Raw genomic sequence first — 13,178 nt, 5'->3', positions numbered from 1 at the left:
TAGAATAACCCCTCCCAGTATCACCAAAAAAAAAAAAAAGCCTCCTCAGATCCCAGATCAAGTTGTTTTTTTTCTATTTTTTAAATAAAAATACAGATTCAGATAAAAAATATATATATATAGTTATTTTATTTCTATTTTTATTTTTTTTAAAAAAACTTTCATTATTCTTATAAAGGATAAAAATGAAAATTTTTTACTTCCACTTTAAAAATAGTTTTTCTTTTTAGAAGCATACTTTAAAATAAATTTTCACCCTTCCCTTCCTAACTCTTCTTCTAATCAATCTCACCCTTAACCCCGTCACCTTCACCCACACCATGCCAGCTCTCTGAGCCTCACTAGCTATCTTTCCCCACATCACCTATCCCATCTCTACTCCCTTTCCCTCTTCCACTCCCTCTAGTGTCTCTTTGCCCATCATTGAACACCCCTTCATCCCCGACCACCTCGCCAATCCCATCCCCCCTCCCTCTCTCATTGCTGGCCCTCATTTATAAATTAAAAAAAAAAAAGCCAACCATACATTTTCTATTATTAGAAATCTGAAAAAAAATAAAATAAATTTCTCATTGCCGGTGTTTCGAAAAAAAAACGTAGCAATGATGCCAAATGCAGCCTTAACCTCCCTAGATCCCAGGTCAAGAAATGGTGCTTATTCTCTGTAATCATTCGCAAAGCCAGAGCATTTAGCAGCATCAATTTGTTATGACTAAATCATTGCTCAAGAAGGTTTTTTGCTTGCTGAAAAAAATGGTCACTGGTAAATTCCATTGAGCACATAAAAATCAAATGCATCAATTCTGACAAATATTGAATGCAAGAATGCGTTTGCAACAGAGAAATGGCTAAGGTTGTTGACCCATCCAAGCATCGAACAACAGTAGGATAGCTGACGTATGGCTTAAAGAAATGGAGAGTGATAACCCCTCGATTATACAGCACAATTCTAGTTAAGGAATATGATTTACAATAAACGTCCACAGACATCTCTCTGAAAAACCAAGGACAAGAAGCGCAAGTTAATAAAATGACCTGGTACTCTGGCCGGTGAATGGAACCAGCAACTCCGGCCTTCTCAGCCGGCACAAAGCCAGTACATAACAAAACACTTCAGCAAGACAAGTGTTGCACACTGTTGTCCGAACAGAACTCCCAGATGTGCCACCCACTGGGAGGCACAGTAGATATATGTTCATCATCATCACATTACACAAACCAGCCAGAGTAATACATTATTAAGTCCTTGTGCTGCAAACATAAGCAAGGACCATTAACAGTTCTTTAACCTCATTATTTGAATTGTAATCTCTCATGCAACTCTGATTCCTTATCTAGCTTCCCCTATATGTAGTGAAGGAGAACGGTGAATACAACAGAGGGACATGAAAATGCTCTGACCTTTGGTTCTCCCTTACCTCAAATGCTATGCTAACATAGGGAAAGAAGCCAGAGGGCACGTACTTGCCAGTATTGAAACTTATTCGATAAAAACCAGGCGTGATATAATCCACAATGTCCATCAAAGGACCACTACGACCATCAGTGTTTGTGACCGAAGAGCCTACGGACATCCATTTGCTCGAATCTCGGTCTGTAAACGATGGGCACCGTAGGGTGTCCTTCCACATCTCCAAGTGTATCTCCATTCCTGATGCAGGAGAGCCCCGAGCAACATCCAAGACGTGGGTTGTGATTGGAGGGCGAGAGCGTCGACTGTTACCTGAAATTTCAGGGGATTTATGGGCAGATGCCTTAGCAACAGCTGTAAGATGTGCCCCAATTATGCCGATGCGATCTTTATACAGTAAAAAAATAAGATGTCAGGATGAATTAGAACCAGTCGGTAACAAGTGCAAATGAAGAAACTCAATATAAAAAATGCTTGGTGAATAAATGATTTTGTTGGCCCAAACCAGATAGAACAAATTCACTTATGGTTATGCTTGGATGACATTGTATGGCTGACAGATCATTAGGACAAACAAAAGCAAAACAACTAATTTGTGTGCAAATTATTTACAGATGTGCGCTTGCTTGAAAAATGACGCGGTGCAATTATCAAACCGAGACAACTCATTTGAATCGGGCCAAAATTTTAACGAAAGCAAAACAGAATGAATTGGAGGGCTAATGAATTTGGAACCTTTTACCAAGGTGGAGCATTTCTACTTTTTCCAGGACTAAAGTGGATTATAGGAAATGCTGAACTAAGAAACAGCCAAAAACCAAACAGAACATCAAAAGACAGGAAGGTCATAATTTGTTCCAAGAGGATCAGCATAATGTAAACCAGAAGTACCATATTTGACCTAGCAATGACTAATAAGCATGAATCCATAAGATAGCAACATAGAATAATGCAGAAATAACAGCATGCTGGGATCCTAGCACAACCCTCAAAAGTTGATACAAAGCTTTTGGGGAGATTCCACAAGCCCAAAATGGTCTCATTTTATAGCAGAACATTCAACTTTCAAATATATGATTCAAGGGTTATCAGACAATGTTCCTTGTTGTGTAATGATGTTTTGGTCTGTGAAAGGTGAAAACCTATAATCTAGCCTTTTGGAAAATAACATTTCAACTATCCATCTAAAGTGGACACGTTTCAAATAGTTAACATGCCCAAATGGGAAGATTCAGAACCACAGAGGCTTCCATCAATTGTTCAGACCAAAATGATACATCCACCATACAATCCTGGAGCCCTCAAATATAGTGTTGCAAACATAATATGCCACTCTTATTATAGGATCATAGAAAACCCCATCTTCACTCAACTAGTGATGGTAACTAAGAAACCACATTGCATATCTCTTCCTCTACAAACTACACATTTAGGAGTAACATGACACAATGACAATATAACAGAATACTAACTAGAGCTAATGTAAGTTCTGATCAACAATGTCTACATTGTTAGACCGTAATGTATCATGTCTTGATTTTCATCATATTCATGTAGATCAACCATCAGTTATCAGGCCAGCATATGGATAGATATGGACACCACCACACTAATCTGTGAAATGAAATAAACTAAATACTGATTAAATAAAACAAAAGGTTGGAATACAAAAAAGCATGGCATCATGGAAAAGAGGATGGAAGATGAGTTGGATGATTTTGGCTGTGTTATCAAGGAAGTGGTAAAGAACTGGCGTAAAACACTGACAGAGAACAAAGAATGAACACTATAGTAACAGCTTCCATCAGCATGCACCTGCTCGTATGCAGACACTTTAAACATGTGCAAATAACAGGAAATACTATCAAGCAAGCATAATCAATATTAAGTGACGATGCATTTGCTAGTCAGAAACATAAAGTATATGCTGTGATTGACACCTCCAGCTTTATCTGATTGCCCGGCAGGAAGCTGTGCAGTCACAGATGGGGTTGTCCTGGCTTGGGTCTTGAAAAGCTTTGCAAGACGTAATTCAATTATTTTCATCTCCTCCTGTGCTGCTATCTCAAATTCAACGATGGGCCTATTGAGGTAACGTTTCTATAACAAGGCATATTCAGGTACATTAGTGATAATGAAGTAAAATTGAAAGCAATAGAGCGGCACCGATAAGTAGCCATTTTGTGATACATGATAAAAGCATGAATCAAATATCATATGATGACGAGTTTGTAGGTAGCATTGTCAATCTGGCAAAACAGATAATTTACGTTTCAAGTGAAGCCATACAATACAAGACAATCCAATCTCCTATTTACAAACAGCACAAGTCACCCAAGCATATCAATGAAATTGACTCTATTTTTCAAATTTAACTAGTGAAATATCAAACTGTGTCCAATGCACCAGAACGAAAAACCAATAGAACATCAAGGTGCATGATTCAATCTCGTTAAAGTTACATGCTAGAAAAGCTTCCACCAAACAAAGACATGTCCATTATAAAGCTAATACAACGTGAACACTTCTACTCAAAAGACTTGGACAAAGGTTAAAACAAAAAGTCAAAATTGAAGTACAAAATTTAATTTTTTTAAAAAAAACTATGGAATGGTACCAGCTACAATATTTATATTTCATGTTAAGGATAGCTGCTGCCATACATAATAATTAACTGTTTTTTAAAGCCAAAATTCATGGTATTATACTAGAAAGCATCCATAATATGGAATACTAGATATCTGAACTAAGAGATCCGAAGAGGTCCACTTGTTAGTCACAGCAAAACACCCAGAAAGGCACCATGTTTTACACAACAGGTGTGCTGTGTTTTATCATGATAACAACCATCTTGTGAGCTAAATCAAACAGTTGGATAATATTTGAGAGAACCAATTTTTGCAAAAATGAAATGAATAAAAATGGAGTCAAAGTAAGCATATAATGTAACAAGTTCTTTTTATATGTAACTAAACTTATCTGTGTGCACATGTATCCATGGGTACATGTACATATGTATTCATAAACATGAACGATTCATGAATTCTAGATTTCAACTTTTTTAATAAGGAAACAACCTATTATCTTTTGATGAGTAGCATAAATAAAGTTTACAAAACTTTTGTTATTCATGTCATACGAAAGAACTAGAAAACTTGATGAACTTATTAAAAATGAATGTCATCTCCTATTAAGCTTTTCTGTTACATTTTCTGTTTTAGAGTTGAGTTTATTTTGTTCTGATTTCTGAGGAGCAATTTGCAAATTTAGATTTCAGGTAGATGGATAGAGGATAAGGGATTAGATCTTAAATTATTGGAGGGTAATTGAGCTCAATTTAGTTCAAGATTCAATTAACCCAAGATTAAAATTTGTTTGGAGTAGCAGTAGGGAATACCCTGCTTATGGGAATTTTAGAATGAGTCCTTGTGATGGTTTAACTCCACTGCAGGGTAGAAACTTCATTTCCACTTTCCATTGTGGGGATGACCATCATACATGGCAGACCTTGATATTCATGATTAGCTCAGATGACTTTGCAGAGTATCAGTGAACATCCTTACACACATCATATAAATCAAATGTGACTCCTGAGTTCTGAAATGCATTGCACTTAGCGACTCAGTAGGAATGAAGTTCTTGCTATGTAACAGAAGTAGTCCACATCCATGAGTTGTTGGTCCTCGAAGCTAGGTTCCAGCTCTTAAAAAGAAAGAAGTGTACAAAAATAAGAAGCATCGGAAGATGGGAGTTAGCAGTTAGCAGGTTGAGGCTTGTTAAGTGGATTCAGCTAGCTCTGCTTCAGAAGGGAGCTATTCACATGCTGATCTATGTTGCTTGGCCAACGACTCCTTATAATGTTATTGTTTCCTCTGATTATTTCTGTTCTTCTCTAGGTCCACTGTAATCTTCCTCGTTATTTTTAGAAAAAGTCTGGAAAGTCTTATTTCCACAGATATATCTAAATAGTTAAGTTGCTGCTTTTCAACTTCATAGAATTACTGCTGAGTGCTGACTATGAGCAAAGATAAAAATATTAAGAGTGTTTTCTTCTCAAATATTTTCTTCTAGCTTATACTTCCTCCAATATTGGACTGGGGACTCACCTCTTTTGGTTTGGATATCAGTTATTGCAAATTCTTAAACAAATTTCAGGTTTAGAGTTTCCATTTCAATTTTCATATTTGACCATGATTTCAGGCTTTCAACTTAATCTGATCACCAGAGAAATGTATAAGAGAATTCATCACACAATGATATTGGTAAATTCGAAAAAAAAAATGAAGTGTGCTAAAGTAAAGCAAGAAAATGGTATTTTCAAACCCTAAGCATATCTAAGATGCAATAGATGTACCTGTTATTCTGTTAGGTTTTATATGCTTTTATTATTGGACCTATGGGTAAAACATAACAGAATATTAATAGCCTACATCACATAAGGATCTCATATATTAGAGCACAATAAACTGGAGAAAGAATCTCTAAACGAAAAAAAAAATGAATCAACCAAACTTTATCTATTATTTTTCCAAAGAATGTGGTGTAAATAATTAGCAATTTGCTTCAAGCTGTTAATTAAGTAAAATAACGCCACGCACTTCTACTTGTGGATTGATGAAAAGCAAAATGCTTCTCAGGAAGTGAATTTAGACAGAAATAATTTATTAAAATCTAACTCTCTAATGAGTTTGTATCATATCTCAGATGTCAGGTGTGGTACCTTATCGATACAAATTGTTAACTACTAGCTGATTTTTCTACAGTGAAAACAATAAATATAGCATCAAAACATATATTGAAACACATCCAGCACAAAATAGCAGAACAAACCTTACCTTCAATTCAGCTAGAATCTCCGGCGTGCCCCTCCCGGACGCACATATCAGAAACACAAATCCAAACTTCTCCCTGTATCGAGCATTCCACTCGACCAATTCCTGCTCAAAAATGAACCAGCTTGACTTCGCATTCCGAGAATCACAGCCTCAGAAATTAAAAAGAAATCCAGAAAGAATCAGCTAAAAAAGGTACCAGCACAGTGGAATCGGTAGCAGTAGCTAGCGCAGTGGACTGCTCTTCCTTGCTCCACCTAATCCATCAAAAATTTAACAACGCAAACAGTGGGAATGTAGCGGGCGGAGTAGAGTATCGACAAATAGAGAACAGAAAAGGAAAAGAGAAAAGGGGCTAACTGGGAGATGGAGGGGGATGCGGCGCCGATCGCCGGATGAGCGGCGAAGGCCTCGAGCCATCCATTCACATCGATCTATAGAAAGAAAAGACAAGATGGATCAACAGAGGAGGGGATTATAAGGGAGAAAGGGGGAAGGGGATGGAGACCTTGTTGAACCAAATATCTCGGGCGGATTGGAGGGCGTGATCGAGATCGGCGAAGGGGGAGGCGGCGGCCATCTCCTTTGCGAATCTCTTGCTGCCAGAGCAGCAGACGTAGTCCTGCTCCTTCCACAAAGGTTCCATTTCTTTTTCTTTCTTCTTCGCTGCTCTCCCCCCACTTCAGTTCTGAGGCACCGAGGAGGGATTTAAAAGCTTGTGGAGGGCCGGGGGTCGGCGGATTTTGATCCGTTTGCGGAGCGCAGGTGCAGACTATATTTGTTTTGAGAAAAATTTAGTCACGGTGGAACGGAGGTGCATCGCCGGCTGCCCCACAATATTTATAGTCTTTTAGATAAATACATCTCTTATCATGCTATATATATATATATATATATATATATATATATATATATATATATATATATATATATATATATATATATATATATATATATATATATATATATATATATATGTGTGTGTGTGTGTGTGTGTGTGTGTGTATGTATGTTTACAGAAAGATCAATGTGGACTGAATAGCATCTTATGCAGCTCATCATTCCAGAATTTATTTGGGAAAACTATATGTATGAGCCTTCTCCTTTGCATTACTTCCTTTTTTTTAACTTTATGGGCTTCTCCCTAAGGCTGCAAATGGGTCGGGTTGATCCGAGACCGGCCCGGCCCGATCCGTGTGGACCCAACCCGATTCCGAATTTTAGGACCCGTGGGTCCAGGTCGGGTCTTAAAATTGGACCCAAATCATTTTTTGGGTCGGGTCTGAATTTATCGAATGGACCCGATCCGACCCAAATAGACCCGAAAAGAGAAAGAGAAAGGGGGGAAAAGTAAAAGAGAGTTTTTTTTTCTTTTTTTTGTGTGGGTCGTGGCACTATTGGTCGATTAGGATCCTCTCTCGATCTATTATACTGTTGATACCTCGGTGTCTCGGTAGCTGGCTTCTTTTTTTTTCTTCCATTTTTTGGTTTCTGTTTTTTTTTAACTTTTACGGGGAGGAAGTGAGGGAGCACCGAACTGAATATGGGTCATGTGCCAGTTTTCTGCAAAGGAATTGGATTTTGGAAGATGGTCTGGGATTGTTTTTGTCCTCGTGAGAGGGGAGCTGGGAGACGCCAAGTTCCGTCCAATCAGTCATATGGACAAAAAATAGTGTGATATGAAATTTGGCTTGCAGACCGACTTAATTAGTAAGTCGGGGTCATCTGTTCTGACTGTTGATCAATTGCAAGTCTTTCAAGTCATGGGTCACCCAGCAAATCATAATTATGATACGACCAAAGTAGATTTGCCCAAAATCTTTCCCAAAAATACAAAAAAAATGGACCCGATTCGGACCCGAATCCGACCCGACTCGGACCCGAATCCGATCCGGACCCAACTCGGACCCGACTCGACCCGATCTTCAACCGGATCGGGTCTGGGTCCAAAATTAGGATCCGAACAAAAAATCGGGTCGGATCGGGGTCACCTAGGACCCGATCCGACCCGACCCATTTGCACCCCTACAGTGCTCCCACACCCGTTAATAGCATCTTATGTGGCTCATCACTCTATAATTTATTTGGAAAAACTACATGTATGAGCCTTCTCCTTTGCATTACTTCTTTTTTTTCTAATTTTATGGGCTGCTCCCACATCCGTTATGTGTGAGTCGTTGATGTACCGAAAAAAAATTTCTCCAAAAATACTTTTAAATAATATAATGTTCAGAAAGTTATTTTAACTTTACCAAAAAAAAAAAAAGTATGTTAGGAAACTCTATTCTCAAAAGTGCTTTCTCACCAACGTAAAAAAGTTATTTTGATTTTAATATTTTTTTTCAATAACCAAAATACCTACCAACAGATCTCATTATTGCATCTTATATCATATCATGTCATAATATATTATTATACTATAAATATAATATAATATAATATAATAATAAATTAATATTATATTATATTATAATAGTATAATATATTATATTATTGTAGTAATACAAAACTACAATATAGCATATTCTTATATTTTATTGTAAGCATAATATAACATATTAGTACAATCACAATTTTACATTATTATTATAATAATAAATAGTTATGTGATGATAATATACAATATTATTATTATAATAATATTATAATATGCAATTAATAATATAAAAGAAAATATATTGGATTATATTACATTACATTATATTCTATTATATCAATATATTATATTATTACATATATATATAATAATATATAATATTAATATAATGTAATCTATTATAATATTAGATTCTAATCCATTATATTATATTATATTGTTGTATTATATTAGATTATTATTATATTATAATTATAATAATAATATATTATATTGTAGTAATATTGTACTAATAATAATAATAATAATAGTAATAATAGTAACAATACTAAAAATAGTAATAGTACTAATAATAGTAATAATACTAATAATAGTAATAATAATAATAGTCATCATACTAATATTATTAATAATTCTAAATAGATTCATAATACTAAAAATAATAATAATACTAATAATAGTACTTGTACTAATACTAATAATAGTAATAGTACAAAAATAGTAAAAATGCTAAATATAGTAATTATACTAATGATAGTAATAAAACTAAAACTAAAAAAATAACAATATTAATAATAGTAATAATGTTAATTATACAAATAACACTAATAAAAGTAGTAATACTAAAAATAGTAATGGTACTAAAAAAAGTAATAATACTAAATATTATAATAATACTAATAATAGTAATAATACAAAAAATAATAATAATAGCAATAATAGTAATAATACTATTAATAGTAATAATATTTATATATGTATGTGTGTCCATATATATATCAATATATTTGTAGAGATATATATCTGCATATATGTATAGATATATATCTATGTACAATACATATATATTTATATATGCATATATGTATATATGGACATATATATATTATTACAATCATAAATTTACATTATTTTTATTATATTAATAGTTATATTATGATAATATATGATTTATTATTATAATAATATTATATTATACGATAAATAATATGAATGATATTATATTATATTATATTATTTATTATTATACCATTATTAAGTATATATAATAATATTTAATAATAATATAATATAATCTATTATTAGATTATATTCTAATCCGTGTATTATATTATTTGTTGTATTATATTACAATATTATTATATCATATTATATATTATGTTATAATTATAATAATATTATATTATATTGTAGTAATATTGTACTAGTTAATTAATACGTTACTATATCATATCATATCTTATTATGTTACATTATTATATTGTAGTATTCAATATCATATTACACAATATTACAATAATATTATACAAATTAATAATAATTAAATATATAATAATATATAATACTATATTATATTATATTCTACTGTGCAATACTATGCAATATTCTTTATTATCAATTTATCATACCAAAAGCACTTTCTCATTTTGATTACCAAACATATATTAAAATTTCACAGTACTTTAAAAATATTGTTACGAAACAACAAATAGCTTTTAGTAAAAACTCTACTTCCAAAATGCTACTTTCTAAAAACTCTACTTGTAAAAATTCTAAAAGCTCTACTGCTAATAGTAATCCCAAATAGGGCTTTAATGGGCTTTTCTAATTTCTAGTAACGAAGATTATTTCGTCATGTTTTTTGGTAAGGAGCTTTATGCATATGTCCTCTTTTTTTATCTCTACTTCAATCCCTAAGGTTTACAACTAATGCAAAGACGGCATTGCTCTGCCGACTTTGCTTTTCATAGAATCCGAAATAAATTATTTACAAGCCCCTCGTTGAGCCACAATTATTTATAGTTTCTCGGCTCAAATGGTGCTACCTCTCCCTCCATTGGCATGAGGCCAGAGATTAGAGCTACTAATTGGGTCGTCTCTTTTGTTGCCCAACACTTTGGTGGTATTATTTAGAAGAGCTACGAGATAATCCCACCCCCTTTGTGTCATCTTTTTTTCTCTAATTTTTTTTAGATATAGTCATGCTAGAACAATATGAGCTACCAGGTCTATCAAAATAATAAGGAACAGGGCATGCGTACCTGGTTTTAATGCATTGGTATCCCCCCTCCCTTCTTGAATTGTTCATGAGAGCTGATCATCATGTCAGCACTCTTTTTCCTGCACACGATGCGTGAACGCATTTTAGAGAAAACAAGAAGCAACTTGTTTAACAGTTTTGGCTCTCAGCTCAGAGAATGTTCTAATCTCCTCCCCTGACCTTGCTTGTCCTTTCAGTAAATCTTGGTTGTTGAATCCCAAGAATCTGCTCTCGAATAAACATTCCTACAAAACTCGCGAGCAGTATAGCTAAATCATCAATTAGAAAGCAATTAAATATTACTTCCATCATGTGTTTATTGTCGTTGTCATCGACTGCCACCCGCTCCCAACTTTCAAGGAAACATTCATCCATTATCATTTATCATGTAGCTTTACTACTAATTTTAAGTAATGCTATAAGTTATAGATGCATCAAGGCTCAATACCTAGGCCTGCAGTCGGAACGAACATCTCCAGCCCCTCTCTGTAGGACACGGCCTGGGTCTGTTCACGACCTAACAGTTTGACACAAAATAATGGGAACAGGGAAAGCAAGTCTCTTATAGATTGACATCGAAAGTGGAAATCCAACATCGAAAACTCGAAAAATTCCAGACGCAAAACGTCCATTCGAAGTCCCGGTCAAATGTGGGCCAACTGAAAGGCAAATTTAGGATATAGACCTCTCTGCCATTCCTGTTTTCCCCCACTTATCCCTCCTCTGTAAACCTCCAAATCAATCTTCCCTTTCTCCCTCCAATCCCCACTCACCTTTTAGCCTATTCTAAGCCTCAACGCTCAGTCAGTCAGTCAAACTCTGCCCCAAGGAAAAAATCCACACATCTTCCACTTCTCTGTCCCTGGCTTTCAATTCCTCCCACCTTCCTCTTTCCTCGTTCGGTCTTGCGACCCGTTAGACTAAAGCTCCTGCTTTGAAGTACTTCCTTCTTTCATTCCGTGTTCTGGTCTTTGGAAAAACTTCCATTTCTAGTACAAAGGCCATATCTTTCTCCTCGTTTTAAGAAGATGAACCCAAAATCGGTAGATAAGAACATTCAGTTCTTGTCTTCTCATTAGCAGGCGTGTTTTAATACGAAGGGAGGGGGGATACCTATATGGTGCAAGAATCTGCAGACTCCGGCATAATTGCATTTTCCCCCTTTTTTTTAAACATAACGGTAAATATACATGATGATTTAGTTAAATCTATGTGTTACCTATTCGCTACAATTTTCATTTCGTATGCATTCAATCTCTGTCTTTTGTAACAATCTGTCTTTCATATGCATGCCTGTGACAGGAACAGAGGTATTTCCATAATAAAGTCAAGTCTTTTGTAACCATCTGTCTGTACTCTTGCTTGATATGCTGGGTGATAATTACGAGCATCATTTGATTTCCGCATGTTTTCTCTTTAAAAATATATTATGTAGGCATGAAGTCATACTATCAACGCATCTGCTATGACATTCAGTTATGATAGTTCTGGTCAATTTCATAAAAGGAGCTGTAGACATAAGAAGATATTTCAAATAGCTTAGACAATATATTCAATGGACGCTAATAGATTATTCTGATCTATATAGGCATCTCTTAGGCAAAAATAAAGTTGACACTCAACACACTTCATTGGATACTATTTACTCTATTCTGCTTGAGACAGCACGGTATTTCTGATTTAAAGTCATGTGTGCCCAACCATGTATGGAATGTTGCCAACTTAGAAATAAATTTGACACCTCGGCACACTTCGTTGTATACACATTAGTCCATCCTGCTTGAGACGGAACAGAATTTATAGCTTAAAGCCATCTTAGAAATGAAGTTGATATCTTAGCACACTTCCTTGGATGTACATTACTCGATTGTGCTTGAGACAGACGGTGTTTGTTATTTGAAGCATATGGAATGCTGTACGTTTACCAAGGCATGAAATTATGCTACTAAAATTCTACTAGGGCACCCCCCCCCCCCCCCCTTTATTGAAGGAGCTCCAATCCCGGATTCTGAAGGCTTTTCTACTTGCTGTATTCTACAAAGCTTGGGAATATATCGTGACATCTGTCATACTACTTCAGTTTATAGTTCTATAAACACTGGGGGTGAAGTTTTTTTTTTTTTTTTTTGAAATGCAAGGAAAATACTTTGGGCGCTAGTTATGTGCACATAAATTGCCTTTGTCCTCTGATCTCCACAATCAACCCATCTTCCATGATGGGCACTAGTTCTGGCGGGTAAAACCAAGTAAGTTTGCCGCAAGGCAAAATGAATTTTTGGTGTGAATCTCCTCTGTTTC

General features: G+C 34.9%; 1 protein-coding gene across 2 annotated transcripts; it reads right to left on the bottom strand.

The window, feature by feature from the left end:
• Window positions 1-913: 913 nt before the first annotated feature.
• Window positions 914-7,074, bottom strand: LOC103711796 (uric acid degradation bifunctional protein TTL-like). 2 transcript variants are annotated; one of them, XM_008798080.4, is made up of 6 exons: window positions 6,752-7,074; window positions 6,604-6,677; window positions 6,443-6,500; window positions 6,247-6,348; window positions 3,352-3,511; window positions 914-1,798 (listed from the first exon to the last, which is right to left on the bottom strand). In XM_008798080.4, exons 1-6 carry the CDS (start codon window positions 6,887-6,889, stop codon window positions 1,335-1,337), a joined length of 996 nt encoding a protein of 331 aa, XP_008796302.2. In that variant the 5' UTR covers window positions 6,890-7,074; the 3' UTR covers window positions 914-1,334. The 2 variants fall into 2 exon arrangements, with proteins under 2 accessions (XP_008796302.2, XP_008796303.2); XM_008798081.4 differs by having other exon boundaries at window positions 914-1,723; window positions 6,752-7,072.
• Window positions 7,075-13,178: the final 6,104 nt, after the last annotated feature.

The sequence above is a fragment of the Phoenix dactylifera genome, chromosome 2, assembly GCF_009389715.1.
Source record: "Phoenix dactylifera cultivar Barhee BC4 chromosome 2, palm_55x_up_171113_PBpolish2nd_filt_p, whole genome shotgun sequence".
NCBI classification, from domain to species: Eukaryota; Viridiplantae; Streptophyta; class Magnoliopsida; order Arecales; family Arecaceae; genus Phoenix; species Phoenix dactylifera.
Note: the sequence above shows the minus strand (reverse complement) of the source record. Positions and strands in the feature narration are given on the sequence as shown.

What these genes read in the sequence shown, in the direction of transcription:
- LOC103711796 (XM_008798080.4), bottom strand. Translation starts at nt 6,889, where the DNA reads ATGGAACCTTTGTGGAAGGAGCAGGACTACGTCTGCTGCTCTGGCAGC. An exon ending in GAGATATTTGGTTCAACAAG is followed by an intron (nt 6,678 to 6,751) that starts GTCTCCATCCCC and finishes TTCTTTCTATAG; the next exon opens with ATCGATGTGAATGGATGGCT. An exon ending in GCAATCAGATAAAGCTGGAG is followed by an intron (nt 1,799 to 3,351) that starts GTGTCAATCACA and finishes TACTGTATAAAG; the next exon opens with ATCGCATCGGCATAATTGGG.